This window comes from Sus scrofa, chromosome 13 (assembly GCF_054392235.1).
Source record: "Sus scrofa isolate SSC_HxYL_T2T_F1_AM1 chromosome 13, Sscrofa_HxYL_maternal_Yorkshire_Landrace_v2.0, whole genome shotgun sequence".
NCBI classification, from domain to species: domain Eukaryota; kingdom Metazoa; phylum Chordata; class Mammalia; order Artiodactyla; family Suidae; genus Sus; species Sus scrofa.
Genome location: NC_139395.1, coordinates 86059807 through 86087536, shown reverse-complemented (window position 1 = coordinate 86087536; position 27730 = coordinate 86059807). Strand labels below are relative to the sequence as shown.

Genomic DNA, 27730 nt, shown 5'->3' with positions numbered 1-27730 from the left:
CTCCGTCCGCTCGCTGGCCTGCCTGCACCGGATACCAACTCCCATCAGTCTCCACCAAACTCACCCAGACACGCTCCCAGCCCAGTCACTCGCAAGCGTGATGTTCACACTCTCGTGTTCTTCTCCGTCCGTCTGGCGCGCACGCACCCTAAGAGGTACACACTGCACCCTGCGCCTCCTCCCCGCTCACACTCGGACACGCGTGGCACGACGGCTGCCACCCTGCCCCGGCCCAATGCAGCCCCGCCCGGACCTTACCCGCTGTCAAGCTCCAGCTCCAGCAGGGACTGCGTCCGCTCCGAGTGGCAGTGCAGGCACCACATGGCGGCAGCGGCGGGAGCTGGCGGGGCCGGGCACCCGGGACCCAGGCCGGGTCAGCGGTGGCCGGACCTGGGGCCGACGCCCGACCGCCCGAGGCCTGCCCACCTGCCACGCGACCACCTCGGGTCGCCCGGCCCAGAGTCGGCAGGTCCCCGCTGCTCCCGGCCCCAAGTCCGAGCCCCAGGCCGACCAAGCCCACCCCGCCGCCCCGCCGCAGCAGCCACCGCCACCCGCCTGGCGCAGCGCGAGGCCCTGCCCGAGGAATGTGGCCCGGGCGGGGGCGGGGCCGGGGCCCGGCCGCTGGGGGGGGGAAGCGGGACGCTCAGGGGGCGAGGCCGCGCGCAGGAGGAGGGAGCGCAAGGGGCGGGGATCGCCTGGGGGCGGGGCTCTCCGGGGCAGCATGCTCTGTCCCAGCCAGCCCGACGCTCTTCTGGGAGCACTGCGCACTCCCCCTGGGACAGAGCCCCGCCCCCCAGTAGCCATATCTTCCTCCTGAGCCTGTAATCACAACAAATACAAAACCCCAACCAGCTAGCTGTAGCCCTCTGCCAATCCTGACTCTGCTGATAGCGTCACCCTCGGTCAGTGCTGACTCTGGCCTCAGTTTATAAGACGTAGTCTTTGCTTTCCCGGATGGCGTGTTCTGGGCTCCGACGCTCCTTGCCCCAGAGAAAGGGGAGTGGGTCCCATCTCTTTAGGGGACTTTTTGGTGAGGATCTGATGGCAGCAGCTTCTATTTCCCTAGGCCCACTCAACCCGCTGTGCTCCCCCCACCCAGAATCAACTCTCGGGCAAGCTTAAGTGATATTGATTAGCATTTTAGAGCTCTTTACTGGTATTTGGTTCTCAAGACAACATTGGGAAGAAGGTGCAGTTATTACTGGCCCACTTTCCAGAAGAGGAAACTGAGGCTCAGATTAACTGGGTTAACTCAGGCTGCACAGCTCTCCCTGCTATAAGCAGTCATGGCTTGCTATTCTCAATGTATGCATTTACCTATTATCTGTCCTTGGGTTCTTTGAAGGCAGGCACAGTGCCCAGCACCCACACTTGTGGCATGCCCAAATGTGGTTGGGGGACATCCAGCAGACAGACGCAATCAAAAACCCCACCTGTCCTGGGCTGCCACACGGGAAAGTCCATCTCCTGGAGGGCCAGGCAGCTGGCAGGTCTGCAGGAGTCAGGAAGCTGCAGGAAGCCACTAAGGAAGGGCATCGTCTTATGGCCTTTTGAATCTTTCATTTGGAGGGAGTGGTGCAAAGGGCCTGATAAGGAGTATTGTTCCCTGATAGGAGAACTGGGACAGGTGGGGACCAGTGAAGGAAGAGGGCTTCTATATGTCATAGGTGCAGCCAAACGAATAAATAAATAAAGACACATATGGGAGAAAATATTTGCAAATCATCTATCTTGTAAGGGTCCGATGTCCATAATAGGGAAAGGACTCTTAGAATTCAAGAGTGAAATGGAAAATAACCTGATTGAAAAATGGGCAAAGGATCTAAGCAGACATTTCTCCAGAGAAGATACATGAATGGCCAATAAGCACATGAAAAGATGCCGAACATCACTAGTCATTAGGGAAATTCGAATCAAAACCACAGTGAGGTATCACCTTACAGGCACAAGTCTGGCTGGAATGAAGATGGACAGAAGCCTATCCACATAGGGATCTGGAAGGAGAAGCTTCGCATCCTGCATCCGGTCTAGGGGTGGGGAGCTGGAATGGGGAAATTGTCAACAGGGTTGAAACGGTCCAGTTGTGGGGGTGAACTCCCACCCCAGCTTGAACTGAACTGCCCTCTATAAATAGGCCATCATAACTGAAGCCAAGAGTTCCCCTCAGCCAGCTGCTGAAGCACTCCAGACACAGGCTCCCGACAGCCTCACGACCCGGATTCTCCAGGAATTCCAGGCACTTCTCCAGGCCCAGGACCTCGCCGCCAGCCAGGATAGTCTTGGCGACATAGTTCCAGCTGGGATTTAGAAGAAGGGGGTTGAATTTCCCTGGGAGCACTTGGAATACCAGAGGATGGAGTCCCTGGAAACCAAACGCCTCTTCATTCTTTTGTCCTGCTTTATCTTCCTGCAAAGTGTGACTTTCGCTTCTACTCTCAGTTAACTGCCTTGCAGATGAATAATTTAGGGAATTGTGAAGCAAGTGAGAAAAGTTCCAGCCTGGAGAAATAAGGAATGGTGATTTTTCTGCTAGAGTGATTAGACTGTGCAAAAGTCTTACAGGTACCATCTGGGTGAATTGCTTAGCCTTCTGAGTCCCAGTTGAGGCTCATCAGCTTGCTCTCTCCTGGCTAATTCACCTGGCCATTTAATTTAGCAAGAATTATTAGTGCTTACCCCAGGCCCGTCCTCTGAGGCACAATGGGGAGACACTGCTGTGACAGGTGTCTCTGGGTCTGATGCTACAGATAGTCTGGCGGAAGGAGCCTGTAACTCCCCCCCACATGACGCTCCAAAGATGAAGTGACATTTAGGTTGGGCCTTGAGGGGTGAGTAGGTGCCCACTGACAAGGCTGTAAGATGCAAGAAAGGCATGAAAATGTTTAGTTCCACTGTATGGTCCTGGGTTTCAGCTCTGATCTACTTGCCTTGGTCCATTTCATATGCCCAAAACCTGACTTCATCCTCATCCCCAGCCCCCAACCCCTGCCGGCTCTGATGGCTTCCTGTCTTCCCCAGCCTCCCTGCTTTCCTTTGACCAGACATGTGGTACCCAAGCCCCTGAAGGCCAACCTCTGCAGTCCTCCCAGAAACCTCGGCCTGCGAAGCCTGGTCTGGTTCATCTGTCCAGACCTCACTACCCCTCGGGCCATACAACCCACTGCGCTGGCTCATGGCTAGGACGAGGGTTTCAGCTTTTGATATGACTTTGGCCAGCAAGCCACCCTGATTGGCTCTCAATTCAAGTCAGAAAATCCCTTTAAATGCTCTCAGATTATTCTGCCCCCACTCACCCACCACACCAAAGAGCTGTGCTGTCCTTGCCAGGCAGAGACAGACCTGTGTCCTTCTCTCTAGCATCCACCGAGCCTACCCTCAACCTGGAACACAGAGGTGCCCCATGGAATAAATCAAAACCTAGGAAGCAAGTCTAGCCCACAGCTTGCTTTTCTAAATAAAGTTTTCTTCGAACAGAGTCACACTCATTCAGTTCTGTATCGTCTGTGTGCCACAACAAAGTTGAGCAGAGACTTACAGCTTGCAAGCCTGAAATATTTTCATCTAGCACTTCAGGAAAAGGTTTGTCAGCCTGATATAACCAAGCTCCCCCCGTGAGCTTCAATTGTGTGGCGGCTCCATGCAAATTCTCTGCCCATTCAGCTGAAGCCCCCATGCCCTGGCTCAGCGACCATGGGCGAGACCTGGAAAATCACACATCATGGTCATCAAAACCATCAGGCCGGGCCAGGTGACCTTCAGACAAGATGGCCACAAGATGGGACCACTCATTGTTGGGCACTTGCCCATGTGCACAAAGACACAGCACCAAGGACATTAGTTGTTTGTAGGAGCAGAACAGGTAGAGGCCACCCAGTCACATAAACAGCAGTATGGCTACCAACGGAGGTGATGTTAAAAGGACAGTTGCAGAGCGTTCTCTTATGGCGCAGCAGGTTAAGGATCTGGCATTGCCACTGCAGTGGTTCAGGTTGCTGCTGTGGTGTGGGTTCTGTCCCTGGCCCGGGAGCTTCTGCATGCCAGAGGTGCAGCTGGAAAAAATAAAATAAAAGGACAGCAGCAACATCTACTCTTCTAGGAAAAGGTCTGGGACACAACATTGTAATAAAAAGTTCAAGCCAATGTGATGTGTAAATACACGGAACACTGGTATGCTTACTTAGTCTAATGTACTCACAGACTATTTCTTAAAAGAGACCCAAAACACAGGTATCCATGGTGGACTCCGGGAAGGGAAACTGGGGGTTCCAGAGAGTCCCAGGGTTAGGCCTCTGCCACCTCTAAGTTTGAGGCACAGGGTGGAGGAGGGAGGAGGACTTCTGAATTATAGTGTCTGCAAAACTTTAAACAAGTACTTATTGCCTAAAAAAAACCCCAAAACAAACAGACAAGGAAAAAAACAGTGGAATGAAGAGATCAGTAAAAGACACGTTAATCCCAGGGACTCCAGATCTTCTAGCCTCTTCTAGGAGATGCCAGAGCCGGTCTACAGAGACCCCAAATTCCACACTTTCCTTGAGCTGCCATGCTCAGATCAGGTCCTGTCCTCCTGGTAGCCCAGCTTCTCTCTTGGCGCCTGTTGGTATTTAATGAGTCACTCCTCATATCACTGCAAGGCCTGTCGCTGTGTCACAGCCAGAATGCAGGTCTGGGGGGGCTCTGCGAACCTCCCTCCAGCCCAATTGTGCACTCTATAGACAGGGAAACTGAGGCCCAGAGCAACAAAGGGATGAGCCTGGGTGTGGGGCCAGGTCCTAGAAACAGTGACCCTGGCCCAAGCATCCTGCCTCTCAGGCCATAGTCCCCTACAGCGGGATGGCATGGCAAGGACGGGGATAGTCCGCATACGGCCTGGGTACGGGCCAGGTGTCAGTTCCATATGGAATGGAACTTACTTATATGAGTGCCGGATGCCATGAAAAACCAGAGACACAGGAGTTCCTGTCGTGGCGCAGTGGTTAACGAATCTGACTAGGAACCATGAGGTTGCGGGTTCGGTCCCTGCCCTTGCTCAGTGGGCTGATGATCTCGCGTTGCCGTGAGCAGTGGTGTAGGTTACAGATGCGGCTCGGATCCTGCGTTGCTGTGGCTCTGGTGTAGGCCGGTGGCTACAGCTCTGATTCAACCCCTAGCCTGGGAACCTCCATATGCCGCAGGAGCGGCCCAAAGAAAGAGCAAAAAGACAAAAAAAAAAAAAAAAAAAAAAAACAGAGACACAGCACAGAACACAGAATTCTCTAGAGTATTATGTCTGGGAGGCTGCTCAGCCTCCCAAAGTAGAAGTTTCACAGGTAAATAAAGCTGCTCTTATTAAGTGTCAAGTCAGAGTTAAAATTTCAGCCACCTTTCTTAGAAATCACGGCAAATCATGGACTTCCCTAATCTTATTAAAAGTAAACTAAATGACCCTGGTCTAACTTACTTTGGGAGGTGGGGTCTCCCTGAGGTGGTAGAGCATTATTTACCTTGAACTAGACTAGTCCATCTACCCTGCTCAGGTACTAACTTGGTATCTTCCAACCCCTGACTCTCTTTTTAACCTCATTCCCGCTACGGCCCCTCCCATACAGTGACGCTCAGAAAGCACCAGGCACTTTCCTGCTCCAGGGCCTTTGCTTAGGCTGTTCCCGCTTCCTGGTCTGCCCTCTTCATCCTCATGGCAACCTCCTACCCAACCCTTAAGGCCCAGTCGAGTGTCACCTTCTCTTTGAAGCCTCCTCTTGTGCCCCTACCCCCTCAGGCTGAGTGAGAACCCCTCACCCAGAGTGTGGGCACCTTGAGAGCAGGGACAGTGGCTCTTCATGAATTGTCCTGGTGCTCAGAAAGGTTAAGGAATTTGCTTACAAGCAAACAGCTAGTAAGTGAAGGATCTGAACCCAGGGCTGTCTGATCCCACATCTTACCCACGAAGACTGTCTTCGATCTTGGCTGATATGATGTGAATAACAAAGGCAACTCAGCTCAGGGGCCCAGGTGGGGTCAAATCAGGAGGTGGTCCTTGCCTTCCATTCCTCAACACATCTCGGCCAAGCCCATGCTCAGCGCCCTGTGGTACAAACCCTCTGGGAGGCTGGGACCAGGGATGAATTAGGGCAGTGGCTCCAAGCCCCACACCCAGGCCTGAGCTCTGGCAGGAAGACAGACCCGCATGGGCCCTGAGCTGGGAGACTGGACACATGCACCAAGGGATGGCGTCTGGCTTACTAATGTCACCTCCCTGAGGGACCTTCCCTGACCCCCAGGTAAAGCACACCCAGTTCTCGATCTCACCTAATCCTCTTTAAAGCCCACCTCACAGCTCAATTACTTGTTCCCTTGTTTACAGACTCCTCCATCAGAGTGGGGCATCTCCACTGCGGCCCCAGCATCCGCAAGGTGCCCAGTGTACAGTAGGTGCTCAATAGATGTCTGATGACTCATGTCGAAACAGGTTCATTCTGGTTCGGGGCCAGCCCCTCCTCACTCCCCCTCTGCATCCTGGTCCTATTCCGCCTGACCCCACGCCCCCTCTTTATTTGAAACTGTTTTTCAAAAATGCTGCTTCTCACACACGGTGTGCCCAGTGCTTAGAGGAAGATATTGACTAAAGATTCCATGAAAAAGTACCCATGGGCAAAGCGAACGACCACTGCTGACATGTTGGGGTTTCTTTCCTAGTAGCTGTGCTTAACTGCAGGCCCATCTACACTCAAGGGGGTAGAGAGGGGCTGCAAGGGCTTGTCCCACCCAGACCACCCACTGGCGGCACTAATTCAGGGCTGGGCCACATTCACATTCCAGGGAGCTTCTCCAGAGGTAGCTCTTAACCTTCCTGCTCACACTGCCCCCAAGGGCCAGCTGAGCCCAGCCCCAGTGGCCCTCAGCTTCAATGAATAGATGCCTTCATTTGCAAACGGATGCCACTAAGTGCTCCAAAAACAAGGGCTCCTCCTTGTAAGTGGGTTGAAAGTTCCCCTTTGCAATCTTTAAGTTACTGATTTAAACAACACCTTCTTCTGTCCCAGGGGGAAGAAGACTTCATCCACCTTGCCTCGGCCCCATGGATTCCGACCCAATGGGCACGGGATACTGTGGCATCTAATTCATCACTCTAATAAATCTGTAACTGGGCATGTGTGCATTCCTGCCCTGCCCCCTGCCCTGGGGCACAGGTTGGGTATCTCAGAGGATCCAAGACAAGGTGAGACGTGGGCCCTGCCCTCAGGAAGTTCTGAGGGGAACGGACTGGAGGTAACTCACACCAGTGGGCGCCAGTCCTGGTCCCACATGCCTTCATATGATCCTGCCAGCAGCTCTGCAAGGGGATGGGTCATAATTCAGATTTCCATGGAGGCCCTGAAGCCCAGAGAGGGTAAGTGATTTGTCCAAAGATACACAGCTCATCAATGATGAAGCTGGGAACATGGAAACAACCTAAATGTCCATCAACAGAGGAGTGGATAAAGAAGATGTGGTACATATACACAATGGAATATTACTCAGCCATTAAAAGGAAAGAAATATGGCATTTGCAGCCACATGGATGGACCTAGAAATTATGCTAAGTGAAGTTAGTCAGACAGTGAGACACCAACATCAAATGCTATCACTTACATGTGGAATCTAAAAAGAGGATACAATGAACTTTGCAGAACAGATACTGACTCACAGACTTTGAAATACTTATGGTTTCCAAATGAGACAGGTTGGGGGTAGGGGGATTCACTGGGGGTTTGGGATGGAAACGCTATAAAATTGGGTTGTGATGATCATTGTACAACTGTAAATGTAATAAAATTCACTGAGTAATAAAAAAAAATGATGGAGCTGGGATGAGAACCCAGGGACACTGACAGTCAGCCTGCGTCCTTGTCACTCCACCAGTGGTTCTGTGTGTGGTCCCAGGAACAGCAGCAACTGCAGTCCCAGCTGGGAATTCTTAGAAATGCAAATTCTCGCCCTCCAGGTGATTTTGATGGGCAGAAGTTTGAGGACCCTTGCACTATGACAGGGCACTAAAGTTGGGTGGTCAATACAATCATGGGGTTGACCTGGCACTGAGGCAGGAATGACCACGAGCTGGTGGGGTTGCCGTCAGAGAAGGCTTCCTGGAGGAGGTGAAGGTGTGTTACCATTTGAGGCATGAATGGTAATTCACTGAAAGGCACTCTGGATACTGGGAAGAGCATACATGGGAGCGTGAAGTGCAGGGACAGGTGAAGTGTGGGGTGCGATGTGCGGAATGAAGTTCCATGATGGGGAGGGGCTGCATCCCATGGATGTGTGTGCAGGGAAGCCAGCAGAAGCGGCCCGGATTTATCCCGAAGTTAGGTTGAGCACCTGTGTGCCAACTACTTAATACGATCCTATCAGGGACATGTTACATCAGCTCCATCAATGAAAAGCCAGTCTCACTGAGCATAAATTGAATTTTCTCATAAACACAAATCACCCAACCAAAACACTGTTATAAAATCCTGCTCTGACGTGGTTATCCACAGAAGGCCTGTGCTTGAGGCTTGCTCTGTCTTTGCTTAAAACAGAGATTAGCGAGCACAGAGAATCCATGTTACTGAAGGCAGCCGTAAAAAGGAAGGATGCTCTTTATATTCTGATAGGGAATGAGACACAAGACATAAGTTAAGCTGAAGAATGCTGTGTTTGGGTAAAAAAAAGAAGAGGAGAAAAAAACACACATATGCTGACAGACACTAATCAGAGTAACCACTCAGGGAGTTGGGGGGGGGGGGCTGGGGCTTGCAGGGGGCCCACGGTTCATCTTGTAGCCTTTTGTATCTTTCACTGTTGAACCATGTGACATATTACTTCCCATAAAGTAATGGAATATAATTAAGGCTTTCTGTGAGAGATAAAGAAGCATTAAAGAGATATTAGTGCTGATGGACACCTTCGGCTCGATGTGATCAGAGGGGCTGAAAGCACCCTGGGAAGGGGAATAACCTTCTCCTGGGTCCAGGTGACAAGGACGGACACTCTTTGCAGCATTTGTAGTTCGCCTGGCCTCGAAGTTCCAGAAACTTCGAGGGTAACAGGGATCTGAGGACACTCTTTTTGCAGCAGGAAATAACACCAAGTTCATGGCCACCTAAGGCTGGGGAAGGTCCCAGCCCCTCCTCTTGGGAACAAAGGTCGCTGCTTCACTGTGCGCCTCTGGCATGTGGAGAGAGGGTGGGCACCCAGGGAGCCCCTCCTGCAGGAAGGCAGGTGCCCACAGCTGGATCTACCTGTCTGGAGGGATCAGTTACCAAGTCCTGTTATTGAGTCCAGAAGGAAACTGAGACACACAGAGGTTACAAGGCTTGCCTCGAGGCCACTCAGCTGGCCATGGCAGAGCTTGGATTCGAACCTGTGGGTCTGTGTGTGAAACGTCTAGGACTGGTAAAGAGAATCTGACCCCGTGAAACACAAGGAAAGCTCAAGGCTCCTGGAGCGCACCCACCACAAGCATCTCTTATGCAACACAATCCAATTCTGCTCTCTCTGGCAATTTCCATAAATGACTGTAATTTATGTGTTAATAGCCCAGATATCAAGGTTTGGAAACCCCTGGAGTGTTAGACACGCACTTTGTAATTACAAGCACACAACAATTTGTTCAATGTCAGCTACGTCTGCAGTAATTATTACCCTGGTTAAGGGTAACCCACATTGAGTACAGCAGAGTGCCTGGGGACCAGGGGTGGAAAGCCAGCAGCAGGATGCTGGGTTTGGACCTGGGCGGTTTTCCTGATGCCACATTCTCCTCCATGACCCCTCCTTTCCCTCCATGGTGCCCTGTCCTGGGGGCAGCCACGCCACGTGGGCCACTCCTGGGGCTCGGCCCTTCCTGCAGGCACCCAGGTAGGAACAAGTATGCAACCCTTTCTGGGGGCACTCCCATGGGAAACTGCCTGCTGCCCCCCCATAGGAGGGGCCCTATTTCGGGCCTGTTTCCCGTCCCTCCTGGGTAGTCTGGGGACAATGCTACCTTCCAGTAAATTCCCTCTTGCTTTAGTCAGCCAGCCTGCAGCAGGCTGCTTGCAAGCAAGGCTCTAGCTTCTGCCCCATGGTCTCCCTTAGGGAGACCAGTGGTTCCAGGCAGGAATAGTTGGTGGCACTTCCAGGGGCGGTGACTGCCATTTCCTGGGCACCAATTCTGTGCCGAGTACTCTGAGGGACTCACAATGGGTGTCTGGAACCCCCTCAACCACAGAGAGGGCATTGTCCACACCTTAAAGAAGGAAGAGGGCTCAGAAGGGCCAAACCACTCGCCCGAGATGCAAGATCACACACTGGACGAGGGCAGCTGGAGTTCATACCAACGACGGCCCAAGCCCGAGTGTTCCTGCCCCGAGACGCAGCCTCTGGTTGGAAGGGCACTTCTTTATTCCATATACCATGACTCCCCTGTGCTTCCAGCCCTTGGGCCAGGGGCAGGATCCCAGGGGAACAGAGGAGGCACCGCCAGGCTCTGCAGGCACTGTGTTTTGATGGCCACCCACTCTGGGAGGGGGCATTTCATCATCTGCATTTCACTGGCCAAGGCTGCAGCGTGGAGATCTGGACCACAGCCCTCCCCTGCAGAGGGTGGCTTCACCCAGCTGGCCCAAGGTTGGGCTTGGTGGCAAATTTAGATCGGCTTGAAATGACAGCTCAGGGCACAGCTGGTAGACATTCCTCTGAGGGGATGAAAGATGGGATGCTGGCAACTGCAGGCCGGAGCCACCAAACCAGCAGTCTGGGTGCCACTTGGGGTGTAGGTGAGAGCAGGGGGAGGCGTGGCCCCACCCTGCCCTGACCAGCGCTGTCCCCAATTCCACCTGTCTCCTCACTGGTCCCTGCTGGGCCAGCCCACCTGCCACCGCTAAGGCACTGGTGCCATCTGTTGTCCTGCTGGAGAACTGCAGCCTGGCCTTTCCAGCCCCAAGCCAAGGGGACTGGGTAGAGCCAGCCTCTGGAATCCACCCGAAGCTTCTCCTTCCTGCACAAGCTAAGAGAGCGTCCACCCTGACCCTCCTGGATATACAGGACTCAAACCCAAGTTCACTGTCATTTCAATCTGACAAGTCACCAGCCTGCTTCTCACCCTGGCTCCTCACTGCTTAAGAAATAAGAACCAGGAGTTCCCGTCATGGCGCAGTGGTTAACGAATCCGACTAGGAACCATGAGGTTGCGGGTTCGGTCCCTGCCCTTGCTCAGTGGGTTAACGATCCAACGTTGCTGTGAGCTGCGGTGTAGGTTGCAGATGCGGCTCGGATCTCGTGTTGCTGTGGCTCTGGAGTAGGCTGGTGGCTACAGCTCCGATTTGACCCCTAGCCTGGGAACCTCCATATGCTGTGGGAGTGGCCCAAGAAATAGCAAAAAGACAAAAAAAAAAAAAAACAAAAACAAAAAAAACCAACAAAGACAAAAAAAAAAAAAGAAAAAGAAATAAGAGCCAAACTCACCATGCCCACAAGCCCCTGCAGATATGGCCTCAGCCTGCCTCTGTCCTCCAGTCTACTGCAAGCTGACTCCTGTCCCTGGGACTTTGCATGTGTTGTTCCCTCTGCCTGGTGTGTACATCTCTCTTTTCACCTAAGTATCCCTGACTCCACCTTCAGGGGAGCCTTCCCTGACCCACGGAAGGCCCCACTGTGCACTTCCTGGTCAAGGCCGCTTGTGGTCACCTTCCTCTCCTGCAATGGACAGTCTGAGGACAGAAGACTTGTCTGCAGGACTCACTATTTACTTTCGGCCCCAGCACAGTGCCCAACACACACTAGGTGCTTGAGAAACTGGTGGAAGAAGTGCCTCTGTCCCATTCATACGAGTCCCTGTTCCCAAACACGTCTTTACAAAGTGGCCCCTTTCCAGGGGCCAGGCACAGAGGTAAGGTCCTTCAGACCTGAGCTTTGGCAGGATATTAGCAGGTGCTAAAGTGGAGGGTCTGTGCTGACCAGGAGCAGCAAGAGCTTAGATGTAGGCCTAGGTCTGCTCTGAGCCATGGCCCAATTCCCTCTGCAGATTCATTGGGCCAGATCTACTCAAGCTGCTCACACAAACAGAGAGAATGTTTGGAGTTCCCGTCTCCTGGGGGGAGATGGTAGAAAGCTGAGAGAGGACAACCACGTACATGGAGAGAAGATACCATGCCCGGGCACCTCTCCTGGGCCAATGGGCATGCAGGGCCCCTCTGTGAAGTTGTCAAAGGCGCCCTCTTCTCAGGTCTGTCGCTGGGCAGGAGTGCATTCTCCCTTTGCCAAGTGCACTTGTATAGTGCACAACTTGAGCATCTGCACACTGGCAGTGTCTGGAGCTCTGCCTCACTGGGTGACTGTGACCCTTGGTTCCTGCCACCTTCTGACACCAATGGTGGATCCTGCTCTTCCTTCAAGGGGCCAGGGAGTCCTGCTGAGGCCTAACAGTCACGTATGCAGGGTATGTTGCCACATGTAGCCACCAGCTGCCTTCCTTTCTCAGACGCTGGGAGAGATGAAGCCTTGCACCCGCCCGCCCCGCCCCCCGGGGGATTTACATGGCAGAGATAAGACACCAGCATGTGGCAGGTCCAGGAGTCACAAAGCCACAGGGAACAGCGGACTTAGAGCTGACTTCAGCTGCCTCCCGTAGCACCATCAAAGCTCAAGAAGAAGGCAGTGAAAACTCCAGCCCACATCACGGGCTTCTGCCCAGGTGGGATGGGTGAGGTGTGGCTTGTTGAGTCCTCAAGCAGACAGACCCTCAGTGCTCTCACCAAGGGTAACACGTATACCAGCTGGGGGCCCAGAGGAGCTCAAGGTCACCCAATGCATAACTGGCAGCCAGAATGGGCCTCAGCCAGGTCCCCAGACCCGGATCTGCTGGGCCGGGGAGGAGGTGGAGCTGGTCTCCAATTGGGGCCCTCAGTGGGCACAGAGGGACCGTTCTTTGCTGCTCAACAGTCCCCCTGTTTGTCCCGTGCCAGGCTGCAGCCTCCCTCCAGTCCTGCTGACGAGGACAATCTGGTGCCAGCATCCACAAATATGCGTGCCTTCTGGAGGGAGGCAGCCATGGGCTCTCCAACCGAGTGGGTGGATTTAAAGGCCCAGAGGGAAGTCACAGGATGGGGGTAGAGCAAGCTGCCGGGTGGTCTCTTTAAAATACGCAGGGAACAATTACATACATAGGCGCATTTTTGGCCAGATACAGAAAAAAAAAACACTTGCCATGTTTGCTCTGGGGAGAGGGTGGAGTCGTTTACATTGTCTGCTCCTATAGTGCTAAGCATTTTTTACCACGTGCCTCTATTTCCACAGCAAATATGAAACTCATAGGAATAGGAATATAATGAAATGAATATGAATATGAGGAAACTCATATTCACAGGAATAAACGCATTAAAGAGCCCAGGAAGAAGAGAAAAGGACAGGAGCTCAGAATTTCAGAGGACGCAGTGAGCTTAGGTATGACCTTCCCTGTGAAAACAAAAGCTAAGTGCCAAGGGCCTGCTGGGAGCCTACTGGGAAGCCCTTGCAGGCAAGGTGGCATTTCAGAGTGACCTGGAGAGGTGGGGCCTGTTACTCTCATCCCCTAGGGAACAAAGGAGGAAGAAAAAACAAAGCCCAAGTCTTAGCCACTAGCTGGGCAGAGGTGGGCCCCAACTCGCCTAGAGACCAGAGTCCTGGGAGAGCCCCCAGGAACCATGGCTGCCTCAGAAGGACGGGGTCTTCAGGCAGGGGACCAGCGCACTGGCAACTTCTGGTGTCACGCAGGCCAGCTGCTGAGATGCTGGGGGCTGCCCTCCCAGCCTAGGCCCCAGCTGGAGCCTCATCTATTAAATGGGCACATCATACCCATCTTGCAAGATTACTCAAGGGGAGGTTCCTGGCTCATAAAAGGTGCTCAGAACACACCCACTTCCTCCCTGCTTCCCTGCCACTGTCAGGAGAGGAAGGCTGTGACCAGGTACTGGGTTTGCCTGGGGAAGGGTGCGAGGGTCTGGAGGGCAGGTAGGGGTTGGCAGTGATACCTCCACCCACCCCTCCCGCCTGGTGGGCAGGCCCTGGCCACTGAAGAGGACAGAATCTCCTGGCAGCCGGTGGGCAGGTGTATGTGCTTGTGGCTATGAGCTCGGGTGACCCTGCAGCAGCCTGAGGCCTCTACTGCACAGACCTGGGTGGAAAGAGCAAGTGGGGCAGGGGCATTTTATTTCCAGACAGAAGTTCCCAGAGCTGGGCAGGGCCTGTCCTGGCCCTCTCTTACCTTGTCTCAGTTCCCCGGCTGGGGGCCTCCCGCCGCAGAGCACGCAGCCTCAGGGGCCTCTGGGGGTCTCCTCTGCAGCCGGTGGAGATATACTCCCTTGGCCCTCCCCTGGGCCTGTGCTATGGCCGGTGTGGGTCATAAGCCCTGAGCCCCTACTTAATCCGCCAGAGCCCGAGTCAGCGCCAGCCGGACACGTGACAGGCCCCACAGACCTGTTTGGCAGGAGCGGCAGCTGGTCCAGTGGGGGAGGGCTGTCTGCCCTGCCCCCAGGGGCTGTCCCTGCTGGATCTTCCAGCCCAGAGCTGTGGTCCCAGGCCTCTGCCTGCCCTCGAAAAAAAAGGTAGGAATACAGGAGGAGGGGGCGGGCAGGGAAGGTAGGGAGCACACAGCAGGGTGGGAAATGGGGTGTGGGGGTGTGTGTGGGAGTGAAATGGGACCCTTATCTCACACCATACACTATCATCAATTCCACAGAGATATGAGATCTGTAAAAGGTGAATTCATGAGCACAGAGTAGGAAAGAATTTTTCCTTTTCTTTTCTTTGTTCTTTCTGTCTTTTTTGGCCCCATCCGTAGCATACAGAAGTTCCCAGGCTAGGGGTCGAATCGGAGCTGTAGTCTCGGGGCTACATTATAGCCACAGCAATGCGGGATCTAAGCCTTGTCTGCCACCTGCACCACAGCTCATATCAACGTTGAATCATTAATCCACTGAGCAAGGCCAGGGATTGAACCTGCGTCCTCATGGGCATTAGTCAGATTTGCTTCTGCTGAGCCACGACAGGAACTCTGGAAAGGATTTCTTAAAACATACAAACCATTAAGAATAAAGTGAAAGAGAAATGTGCATTAAGAACCCTGAGGTTAAGCTGTTCATTCCAAGACGCCAGGAAAAATGAAAAATGTGAGCTATTTCCAACATACAGAACTGACAAAGGATTGGCATTCAGAATACCAAAAGAATCCTCTGAATCCACAAGAAAATAAAAAGACAGGCAAGAGGCTTGAACAGTCATTTTGGCAAAGAGGAGATCCACATGGCCAAGAAATATACACTAAGTGCCCAACTCCATCAGCCATCAGGAAAATGCAGATTCAAACCATGACACACCCACCAGGTGAGCAAAAATGGGGTGCCGGTGAGGGGGTGAGACAGGATGGACAGGCTGCAACTGGCTCTGCTTTAGGAAACCAGACATGTGCGTCCTGTACCGTGAGCTCAAGATAGATGCCGCAGAGAAGGCTATCCAAGCACTAGGATGCAAGCAGGTTCAAGTACACAGCCCTGAGCTGAAGATGCCCCACATGTCCATCACAGAGCCCAGATTGCTACACCACAGCCTCATGCTGCAGTGGGTGCCATACATCATGACGAGGACAAGCCCTGGCTACTATGGCTTTGGGGAGAAGGAGCCAAAGCCTGACAAGTATCTGCAGCCTAAGTCTATGTGTAGACAGCTCAAAAGTAAGAACAGTCATGTAGAGTTGCTCAGATAGGTGGTCAGACACTGAGGACAAGAAGAATGGTATTATTACAAAAGCCAGGATGTTGAGCATCTGAGGGGCAATGTTTGCAGAGGAGCCCAGGGGGTGGGGTGGGGGCTTCCAGCAGCGCCATGTCTCTGAACCTGGCCAACGGTCCCATGTGCGTTCCTCTTATTTTCCTTTAAGCTGCTGCGTATCTGTTTTTTCCTTTCTGTGTGACAGGTTACATGTCACATTTGTTTGTTTATTTACTAACTTATTTATATCTAGGGCCACACCTACAACATATGGAAGTTCCCAGGCTAGGGGTCGAATCGGAGCTGCAGCTGCCAGCCTACACCACAGCCACAGCAAGTGGGATCCGAGATCCTCGACCTACACACAATGCTGGATCCTTAACCCACTGAGTGAGGCCAGGGCTTGAACCCGCATCCTCATGGATACTAGTCGGGTTCATTTCTACTGAGCCACAATGTCACATTTAGAACAGAAAGGTATGTGTGGGACAGGCAGGGACCCCGACTGTGTGGCACCACCACAGGGCGGTATACCCCAACATGACAGACATCCCAGCCACACAGGGCATCTGAGCTGGAGACGCTTATCTGCTGTCTCATTCACAAATGAGAACTGAGGATCAGAGGCAGGAAGGAACTTGCCCAAGTCTACACAGCAAGTAGGAAGCCATGACCTGAACTGAGGTCTCCCAGAGCCCAAACGAGGGCTCCTTCAGTCTCTCTCGTGGGAGAAGTGTTCCATTTCAGACCACCTGAAACACCAACCACAGTCTTCTTTTTGGCCCTTAGCACTCTCTGAAGTTGTTTGTTTGTTTGTTTGTTGCCTGGAAGGCAGGGTGTTTTGTCTGTGTGGCTCATGGGCTATCAGAGTAGGCATTCTGTAAATATTTGGTGAATGAGAAAATCAACGGAGCTGGCATTTTCTATTTGGACATTGAGCCCTTAGAAATATTAGTAGCTTCTCAAGAGCCCCCGAGGAGAAAATGGAAACTAGCTGTAAGACACTGACAGACTTTCCAGAACTACTTCACAACCACCTTAGGAGGTTGGCCCTATCATCTCTCCCATTTTAAAGAGGAGGAGACTGAGGGTCAAGGAGGTCCTCAGCTGGTCCACACACTGAAACCTATCCGGATCTGTTGCTTCAGCCCCTCTGGTCCCCTCCGCCCTGCCCCCAACCCTTACACCTTCTAAAGTGTTCTCCAGACACTTCCAAACTCTTTCTGCTCGGGGAGAGGAATGGACTTGGCTCTGGGAAGGAAAAAGCAATGAGTTCAGCTCTCTGGCCTCGGTGTGGCCGACAGTGACCCCAGTGCTCAGGGATTTACTGTAAGACTCTCAATTTCCTTCCTGCTTCAGCCAAATCCTCAGCCCCTTGGCTAAGTCCAAAACCTGGTCCGAGTTCTGAATCTGGAAGAGCCAAATAATGACAGGTTCCCATATCACCCCTGAGCTATTGTCTTTATTACAACACCCTGGCACTTAGCATTTTTCCTGAACCTATATTACTATCCTGATAGCTTTCACCAAGTCCTCAGATAACAATTTTTTAAAGAAGAGGTCATTGGTTCTGGGAGTCCTGGGGCTACGATGGCGCTTCAGGGCATCAAACTAAGCAAGACATAGGACTCTCCTCAGTGTGCACACCTCCAGTGACAGGAACTCACTACCTTCTTTCTTGTTTGGATCCACCTCAGTTGAGCACAACAAAGACTCACATTAGCCCCTGGTGCTGGGACCAGCAGGTGCCTCAACCACTGTTCTGCCCTCAGGGAATGCACATTCTGGTGAAGGAAGAGACAGCATCACTCCTACAAGACTGCCTTTTAAGGCAGCGGCATGCGATTATTATTAGAGAAATGAAAGTCAAAGCTACAATGAGGTACCACATTATACCATCCTCAAGAAGTCTACAAACAATAAATGTCAGAGAGGGTGTGGAGAGAAGGGAACCCTCCTACATAGTTGGTTCAAATTGGTGCAGATACTATGAAGGTTTCTTCAAAAATTAAAGAGAGAACTACATCTGATCCAGCAAGCCCATTCCTGGGCATATATCCAGAGAAAACTGTAATTCAAAAAGATATATGCACCCCAATTTTCATAAGTCGCACTATTCACAATAGCTGAGACATGGAAGCAACCTAAATGTCCATCAACAGAGGAATGGATAAAGAGGATGGGGTACATACACACAATGGAATATTAGTCAGCCATAAAAAGAATGAAATAATATCATTTGCAGCAACATGGATGGACCTAGAGCTTATTGTACTAGCCAAGTAAGTCAGAAAAGGAAAAGACAAATACCGTACAATATCCTTCATATGTGGGATCTAAAACACTGCACGAATAAACCTATTTATGAAACAAAAACAGACTCAAAAGATATAGAGAACAGACTTGAGGTTGAGCGGTGGGGGAGGGAAAGACTGACAGTTTGGGATTAGCAGATGCCAACTAGCATATATAGGATGGATAAACAACAAAGTCCTACTGACAGTTTCTGACATGGCTCAGCGGTAATGAACTCGACTAGAATTCATAAGGACACAGGTTCAATCCCTGTCCTTGCTCAGTGGGTTAAGGATCTGGTGTTGCCGTGAGCTGTGGTATAAGCTGCAGACTTGGTCCGGACTCTGAGATGTTGTGGCTGTGGCATAGGCCAGCAGCTACACCTCTGATTAGACCCTATCCTGGGAACTTCCATATGCCATGGGTGTAACCCTAAAAAGACACAGACACACACACACATCAAAGTCCTACTATATAGCACAGGAAACTATACCCAGTATCATGTGATAAACCATAACAGAAAATAATATGAAAAAAACATGTATATATAACTGAATCATTAATTAACATAGAAATTAACACAACATTGTAAATCAACTATACTTGAATTAAAAAAAAAAAGAGGCAGCATGCAAGCCTCAACTTCATGTATGGAGTTATAGGTTCCCACTGTGAGCCCTTCTATCTTGGTCCACAAGGGCCATGTGGATTCACAAGCTCAGCCTGACTCTGGGCACCTGGTCTGAGTACCTGTCTGGAGAAGTGCTTCCCCAGGCTGTCTGGACCCACCAACTGCCCAGCGGTTGAGGACCTGGGCCCAAATCTCAGAAAGGACTCGGGGAAAGTGGAGGGTGGGAGGGTGTGGCATTCTCATTGGCTTCTGCTGGCCCGTGGGGCTGACGTCACTGTTTTGATGTTATTCTTCTAGAGTTGAGTGGATGGGTGTGTGGTTTTGCAGATGAAATGGGATAATACAAGTGAGACCCCATGGCACTGTTCACTGGGTTTGAACATGCTGCCTCAATAGGCACATACACTCAGTTCTTCCGAGACTCACTGAGAACTGGGCTGCCCGTGTGTTGCCCTTCCGAGCCAGCATGTGCTGTTCTGGCCCAGGGAAGAGCCCGGGCATCGAGGGGGGCGTGTCATGAAGTCAGGCCTACTACCTGTCTGTACACCGCCACCCTCCCCTGTTCAGTGATCATGGGATCCTCCAGGGGAAGACAGAGAGATTGGGGCAGGCTTTGGTGAAGAGATGATGTAGATGAGTATAGGCTGAACAACGGTTTCTGGAGTGCATGGGTAGGGGAGCATGTCTGCAGGAGCAAGGTCAGGCAGGGCTGAAGGCTGGGTCCAATGGGAAGGCACTTCGCAACACTTCACGGTGGCAATGAACACAAGTCTGAGCAATGGCAGCATGTGGGACCCCAGGCCTCATGCAGGGACCTTCTCCAGAGCCTTTATACAGCCTCTTTCATACGAGAAACATCTCCCAATAGGAGCAAGCAACCCCGTTCCCTACCCCCTGATTATGAAGGATGGGGTGGGGAGGGGGGTGATGAATATCTGGTCAACCTTCTCACCTGAGACCAAAGTCATAGCCTCCCTGACCAGTTAGTACTTAGCTCCATTCTGCACAGCCCAATGACAGGGTGCTTACTACAGAGCAAGGGATGGCTGTGTTCTTCCAGGGACACTTAAGTGCTTAGCACCCCAACAGAACACTGGTTGGAGGAACACTGAGGACATGGATGGCCCCAGTTCTAGCTTGGCCTTGGCAACCACTTTTCACAGTGGGGCAGGGGTGTGACTGAAATCCTGGGTGGTGTTGTGGGGACAGCAGCACAGGGTGAGCAGAGAAGTGGCTGGCAAGGCAAGCAGCTATGGGAAAGGGTGGCAACTCTGGTCATGGGTCTCATTTACTTAATGTTTGCATACTTACTGCACAGGAGCCAGAGTCCCTTTCCTTGTCCCTCCACTGCAGGGACCTGTCCAGGGGAACACTGAGTCTTCTGAGCATTCCCCAGGTAGTAGCTCCCCACAGACGGCTGCACCAATGCAGAGATTGGGACACTGGAGTGCTGTGTGACCTCAGCATGTTCCTGCCTCTCTCTGGCCTCTGTTTCTCCATCTCTAACAGCAGACTGGCCCCCAGACGTGCCCTCCAAGGCTGAGACTCCATGGCTGGGCCATGGGCACTGTGTCACGCTGAACAGTGCTTAGCTTGTACTTTCTGGCTTCTGGTGGGATCTGGGGCTGCTTCTCTTCCTCCCTTTCAAACTCAACTGCTGCACTTGGGCTCCCTGTGAGGAGCCAGACATAAAGCTGGGGTCAGGGGAGGGTGGCCAGAGGCCACTCCAGCGTCACCTTCGTTCAGAGGTGTTCCCAGGGGCTGCACAGGTCGGCATGCATGCTGTCTGGTGGGGCTAACCACAGAGCAGAGCGGTGGTTCCTCAAAGTGAAGGCCACGTGCCTCACTCCCTCACCGCCCCAACCAATTACAGAGCATGCCCAGAGCAAAATGCACAAAGCTGACCAGGCAGAGCTGACTGCTGTTCCCGGAGTCTCCTCTCCTGGACAGGCCCGGGGGAGGGGACACCCACTCCAGTCTTTCTGCTCCGTTTGTTCCAGGAACAGATCAGCTGTGACAGTGTAGAGCTTGGCGCTTTAAAGCAGCCACTGCCTAGCAGAAACTTGGGAGGGGGTATTTCCCCATGACTGTGGGAGCAGGGGGATAGCTTGGCCACTCCTCTGTCAACTCTCCCTGCCTCAGCACAGCCCAGAGGCAGCTGGTTTGGACAGGGCAGGGGTTTCCTGCACTCAGAGCCCCCTGGTCCATGAGGGTTCCGCCTGAGGCTGGCAGGTGGAACAGAGTCCTAACAGCCGAAACAGCCCTATGGTCACTTCTCAGATCCCTGCTGCCTTTGGCCCCAAGTGGGCCCCAGTACGAAGACTGCTGTGGCTGCTCCAAGCCCCAAGCACAGTCTCTAAACGGACTCCCTCCACAGCTGGGTATCTGACACAGAGGCCCCCCAAGACTAGGAGCCAGCTTCTGCCCACGTGGTAGTGGGAGGAGGGGCTGCCCAAGGTCACGCAGGGGGTCAGGGGCAGGGCTGAATTTGGGGCCAGTCCCTGCAGCCCAGCCCAAGACCGTCTATCTGGCTCCCAGCGAATTCCTGAGATGCCTCGACCTCCCGCCCGCAGGCTCCGGACCCTGGACCCGTGGCAGGATTTCTCCACGGAGAGCTTGGAGCAGGGGGGGAGGGAGAGAAAAGAGAGGGAGCTGGAGGGAGGACAGCTTTGTCCTGCGACCCCCGGGTCCTGGGTTCACGTTTCCCAGCTCCGACGAGGCAGCGAGTGTATAGACGCGGAAACGAACACTCCCCTCCCCCAAGATCCCGCCTTCCGCGTCCGCAGGATTCCGGAGGAGCGATCCGCAGAGCCGCGGAGACTCCATCTCCTGCGTCCCAGGGAGCGACACCGCAGAGCCCCGGTTCCGAAAGCCGGGAGCCGGCGCCCCCGCCCCATCCCTGCCGGCGTCCGACCCTGCAACCCCGCGGCTCGCCGCGTTGCTGACACTGCGGCCTCGGCCTCCTCCCGGGCTCGGCTCCGCCAAGCCGCCCACGACCCCCGCCGGCTTCCCGAGAGCCGCTCGCGCGTCGGTGCAGCCACGGACCCCGCCGACCCCCGGGCGCACCGCCCGCCGCCGCGCGCCCCCCTCGCCGGCCCGCCTCCTACCTCTCGGGGCGGCCAGCAGCCTCCGAACGCTCTCCGTCCCCGTCGCCCCGCCGTCCTCGCGGCCGGCAGCAGCGCGGCGCAGGAGGGGGGGCCGGGCGCGCGAGAGCCGGAGCGCCAGCCGGAGCCCGAGCGCCGCCGCCGGCTGGCCTCAGCGCGCCGTGACCTTGGCGTGCGCGGCCTCACCGCGCCGGGCCTCAGTTTCCCCGCACCGGGGTGTGGGGGCGGGGGGACGGTGAGTACGGTGCCGCCCCGGCCGCCGACGTCACCTAAGCCCGGGCCAGTCGAGGGCGCCCGGGTCGGTGGGGCCGCAACGGGGACGGGCGGGGAGCGGGTTCGCACAGCCCGGGCTCGGCGGAGGGGCGGGCGCCGTAGCCCTGGCCTTTCGCTCAGACTCCCCAAGAGCCCCTATAAACATCCAGCAGCCGCAGGCCAGTCCCCGGCGGCCCTCCCACCCCAAGAACTGCAGTCCACGCCGGCCATGCCCTGCCCCCTTCCCAAAGCCTCCCCAGTTCTCAGATGAGAAGACCGAGGCCCAGAGAGGGGTAGCCACTAGCCCAGAGTTGCACAGCGTGGTGGGGAAGGTTCTAGGTCCCTTCCAGGACGCCCGCTCCTCGCAGTTCGTGGAGGAGGATCCGGGCCTGCCGGCGGCGCCCCTTACCCCACAGCAAGCATTGACTCAGCACCAACTGAATGCTGGGCACCGGCCTCAGTGGGCTGGCAGCGGTAGAGCGTCGGGTGGCGCGGCTTTGGAGAGGGACCCAGCCCATGGGGAAGAAGTGGCGCAGGCTGGAGAGAGGCTGGGCCTGGGAGGGGGGAGGGGGGGGTCCACGGGGACAGTACCCAAGGAACAAGCACAGGAAGGCGCGCTTCCGGGTGTGGAGGGGAGGTTCTGACAGCCCTCAACACCAGATTAAAGAAGGCTTCCTTGCGTGGGAAACGGGGAGCCCCCGACCAGGTTGGCGCAAGGGCGTCAGCAGTCCCGGCCAGGTTTAGGACGCGCCCCCTAGCGGTCAGAAGTGGAGAGGCAGGAGGCCGGAGGGCTAGGCTGCAGTGGTCCAGCGGAGAAGCCGGGCGAATGATGTAATGATTAGTCAGGAGACTGGAGTATCTGCCGGCCCTGCCACTGTGGGTTGTGTGACCTTGGGCAAGGCACTTCCCCTTTCTGGGCGGGGGGGGGGGGAGCCTGATTTTCAGCTCTGTTATCTCATGACACTGGATATTGGAGCTAGGTGGGGAATAGGCAATGGACCCTGGGAGGAACAGGCAGATCAGGAGTGAGAGATGGACATTTCACTCAGCACTTTATGAGGCTTATTTCATTTACTTGGGGTGGAAACTCTTATCCCAATTTCCCAGGCAAGGACACCACAACACACAGAAGGTAAGTTAACTGTCCACACTCACTCAGCTGGCTAAGTGGCAGGGTTGGGGTCTGAACTCAGGCCTGGGAACCTGCAGAGTCGAAGTGGACTGCCTGACCACCTCAGTCACCAGTCTTGCAGCAATTACAAGGGGAGTTCTTGTAATATGCAAGGTGCTGGTGACAGGCCGAGACGGAGAAGGAAGGGTCCCTCTCCTGGGGGGCCTTCCCCACCATGGTGGTGCCTAATTGGTGCTCACAGCAAACAGGACAGTGGTCCCCTGGGGGGAATGGGCTTTCAGGGCCAGGCATGAGCCCCCACCCCACACTCCGAGTTAATTTTATAATTTCAAAAAACTTTTTAAAAGGAGTTCTCATTGTGGCTCAGCTGATTACAAACCTGACCAGTATCCATGAGGATGTGGGTTCAATCCCTGGCCTTGCTCAGTGGGTTAAGGATCCAGCATAGCTGCGAGCTGCAGCACAGGCTGAAGACCTGGCTCAGATCCCTTGTTGCTGTGGCTTGGCATAGGCTGGCAGCTGCAGCTCTGATTCGACCCCTAGCCTGGTTACCTCCACATGCCACAGATGCAGCCCTAAAAAGCAAAATAAATAAATAAATAATAAACAAATAAAACTGCTCTGCTAGAGAAGCCGAGCCCTTTTGTTGTGAGCCCCAGGAGCGAGATACTTGGCTGGCAGGATGGCAGGTAAGGGACATGGGAGAGGAAGGGTTTTAGAATCTGTTCAGCCTGCCCTGAACCACCACCTTTCTGAGCCACGTTTGAATTCCTCTGTAAAACAGGACTGCTGATTAAAACAAACAAACAAACAAACAAAAACCCCACCTTGCCTCCCCTCAAAGGCTGCTGTGAGGATCAACTGTGATAATATGTGAAAAGGTTGTATAACATGCACTGTATAAATATTTATGCTCCCAGAAGTCATGAAGGAAAATACTGATAAATTTAACTATATATAAACGACAGCTTCTAAATGGAATAAAACATACCACAAAGTAAAAGAAGACAAATTAAAAAGAATGTCTGCAGCACATATGAGGGAAGTTAATTGAGGAAAATGAGAGGAAAGTTAATTTCCCTGATGCATAAAGAGCTCTTGCCATCACCCGGAGAGACAGGACCAACCAATGAGAAGAAAGAGCAAAGGATATGAACAAGCAGTTCATGGAGAGACACTCAATCTCACTTGTAGTTAAATGCGTATTAAAGGAATACAAACCGAAGCACAACACTCTGGCCGTTTTTGGTGTCTGCCAAGTTGGCAAAAATGGATCAGTTCAATGATACTTTTGATGTTGAAGGTGGGAGGAAAGGAGGACACCCCAGGCATGGCCAGGTGAGGTGCAAGGTGGTGTGGCCTTTTCTGGATGATCTGGCAAAGCATGCTAGCATAAAAACATAAGGACAGTGCACACAGCCCGGTGTGTCAGAGTAAGTGAACAGAGAAGGGAAACACCTTTGCTGTCCAAAGGAGGCGGGGGTGGGGGTGGGGGAGAGCTGGCAGGAAGACCCCCTAAGGCTGTGACTTCAGGGTAAGATCTCCAGGATGCATTTCTGCTCAAAGATGCAGGGGACAGAAGACTGTGGATGCTTCAACCCCTTCTGTGTAACTGTAAAAGGTTATACATATGTGTGTACTGGGGTCTCCTAATTCTCCCCAAAAGGATACCCACACACCCAAACAAGCTGTTATTGACGGCTGCCTTTGGGGAGATGGTGGGGGTGTGTGAAATGGGTGTGGGAGAAGCTTTCCCTTTTCCTTTTATACTTTTCTTTGGGCCACGCCTACAGCATGCAGAAGTTCCTGGGCCCGGATTGAATCCATGCCATAGCTGTAATCAGAGCCACAGCAGTGACAGTGCAGATCCCTGACCCCTGAGCCACCAGGGAACTCCTTGTTTTACACTTTTTTGAGGATTAGGTGGCTGTTTAAAAGGTCACCAGGGGTCATCTGGACATAGGCATAGGCTCATGGGCCAATTACATCTTTTTCTTTATGTGCCTTAAAAAAAACCCTAAGTAACTGTCTTTAAAGTGAGTAAAAATGACTGGATTCTCATTACCTAAAGTGCACCAGTGTGAGAATGCTGAACAGATGACCATGACCATACATCTGTATGGTGGAAACCCATGCAGCAGTCAAAAAGGATGCAACGTCTGGACATGACTGATAAGGAACAATCTCCAAGGTATTTTGGTCAGTGGAAAAAGCAAGTTCTGTGCTGGGTATGGTGCATTGCTTTTATGTAAAAAAGAGGGGAATACAGAGCACATGCTGGCTCTTGCATGTGTTGTCTCTGACAAAGATGCTCAAGAACTGGCACAGCGGTGCCCTGGGAATGGTGTGGAGAACTGGGGGCTGGGTGGGTAGGAGACACTTTTCACTGAAATGTTCCATTTAAATATTTTTTTCTGCTTTATGCATGCACTACCATTTTTGAGAAATTGTGGAGACTTTTTTCTTGTTTGTTGTTTTTTTTTTTCCTTTTTTTCTTTTTAAGGCCACATCTGTGGCATATGAAAGTTTCCATATGGTTGAATCAGAGCTACAGCTGCTGGCCTATACCACAGACACAGCAACGCAGGATCCGAGCTGTGTCTGTGACCCACACTGGATCCTTAACCCACTGAGCAAGGCCAGGGATCGAATCTGCATCCTCATGGATACTAGTCTGGTTTGTTTTCCCTGAGCCACTATGGGAACTCCAAGAAATTATATTTTAAAAAGAATCATTTCTGAGACTGGACGAGGAGCTGGGGGGCTTGCTCTGACATGGGCTGGGGCTCACTCCCTGTGTGACCTTGGGGTGGGTGGTCTTCCTCTGAGCCTCAAGGTCCCCTCCATCTAGCGGACAGGAAGCCCGAGATAAGGCATAGGCCGAGGCTCCTTGCAGCTCTGACGCCATACCAGCCCTGTACCATTCCTGCTGGGAGAGCCAGCCTGCCATGGAGTGCTGCCAGGGGGGTGGGGCTACCCGGCCTTGGACTGTGGTGGTGGAGGCCGAGGGTCAGCTGCCTTGGGCTCATAGATTTCGTGGCTTCTGAGCCCCCACCAGGCTGGCCGCCACGCTCTTCGCTTTTCCTTCTCCCGCCCACAGGGTCCTGCCCAGAAACTCCTGGTTCAAATTTCCTCTCTAGATCACTCCTGGCAACTGTCCTGTCTGTCTGGGTTGGAGGTCAGACCCATGGAGCAGGGAAAGACACAGCATTGGGTACCCACGTGGGATGGAGATGCCAGTGAGAGAAAACCTCCTGCAGGGGGACCAAACCATTCACCCTACCCAGGTATCAGCCTTGACCTCAATCCTGCTCCCTCCCTCCTTCCCACCCCTAGTCATTCCCCAGAACATTCTATGGATCCCCACTGCCCATCAAACCAAGTAGACTCTCTTCAGTTGGACATTCAAGGCTTTGTGCTTTCTGGCCTCAATTTATCCTTTTAGCCCTTCCCTCTATCCATTATTGACCCTTATTTATAGCAACTTTCAAAAATACAGGTTCAGTCATTCCCCCCCCCCGCCCCCCGTTCAAAACCCTTCTATGGCTCCTGGTTTCTACCTCCCTGCTTCGCTCCATCTTCAACTGCTTCTCCCAAAGTCCAGCTATACTTAAGTTCTTCTGAATGCACCCGAGTGCTGTTTCACAACACAGAGTATTTGCAGGTACTGTTGCCTTGGCTCCTCAAATGTATAAAGGATTTTAACAAATTAGTAAGAAAAAACCATGAACAACTCAAACGTATCTTTAAGGGGGTAGTTCAGAGAAAAAGAGATACAAATGACCTATAAATGTACAAAAAGACATACACTCTTACCTATAAAGGATCACATGTAATATGATGAGATACCACTTTCCACCAACGGGGCAAACATTCCTAATGCATGCTTTTTGCCAAACCTGCCCTTTACATCCAGTTGCAAAAATGTCATCTCCTCCAGATGGCTTGGCTCCCACAGTGCCCTGGGTGTGCATCCTGAGACAGTGCTTAGCAAAGGACCAGGCACATAGTAGACATTCAATAAATGTTAGCTATTAATAACAAAAAGAAGCACTGCCATGCTGTTCTGTAACCAGCAGCTAACGAGTCTATTCACCGTCCAGTGTTCCCAAGGGCAAGGATGGAGTTGGAGTCATCTCTGACTTGCCAGCATCAGCACAGTGCCCACAACAGAGCTGTGGTCAGTGGATGCCCAAGCAATGGGGACAGGTGAGGCAGAGGGAAGGCAGGAGCTGGGAGCCAGCCCTGGGGGAGGTCTCCACTGGGAGAGGAGGCGCTGCAGAGGATGAGGAGCTGGGATGCAGGGCACAGCCCCAGGCTTGCAACGAGCACATCCTTTGCAGGCGGTGCCCCCCTGTGTCAGGCAGGTGCAGTGCTGGGCTCTCTGCCTACACTGTCTCTGTCACTTGCTCTCCTTTAAGATGGTGATGTCCCCTCCATTTCACAGGTGAGAAAACTGAGGCTTGGGGGGGGGTGCTGGATGACTTCCTATGCTGCTCTTGTTTACTTCACATAGCCTCTCTGCCAGTTTGTGGGCACTCACAGGTGCATGGCTTTCCCTCCACGGGCCTCTACTTTCCCATCTGAGAAATG

The 27730-nt window shown here is 53.1% G+C and overlaps 1 protein-coding gene across 31 annotated transcripts in view; it reads right to left on the bottom strand.

The window, feature by feature from the left end:
• IQSEC1 (IQ motif and Sec7 domain ArfGEF 1) overlaps nucleotides 1-27730 on the bottom strand; it is a 334379-nt gene that overhangs the window by 66146 nt on the left and 240503 nt on the right. For 4 of the 31 annotated variants that reach the window (XM_021069399.2, XM_084989576.1, XM_084989577.1 and 1 more), the window contains exon 1: nucleotides 21757-21959. The exons of 22 other annotated variants lie outside the window; for them this stretch is intronic. Coding sequence is in view for 4 of the 9 variants with exons in the window: in XM_021069393.2 (XP_020925052.2) it covers nucleotides 259-323 (65 nt within the window). In the remaining 5 variants the exon portion in view is untranslated. Of the gene's footprint in view, nucleotides 1-258; nucleotides 580-14221; nucleotides 14414-21756; nucleotides 21960-27730 lie in introns of those variants that run through there. 5 more of the 31 variants (XM_021069393.2, XM_021069398.2, XM_084989562.1 and 2 more) reach the window with 2 other exon arrangements.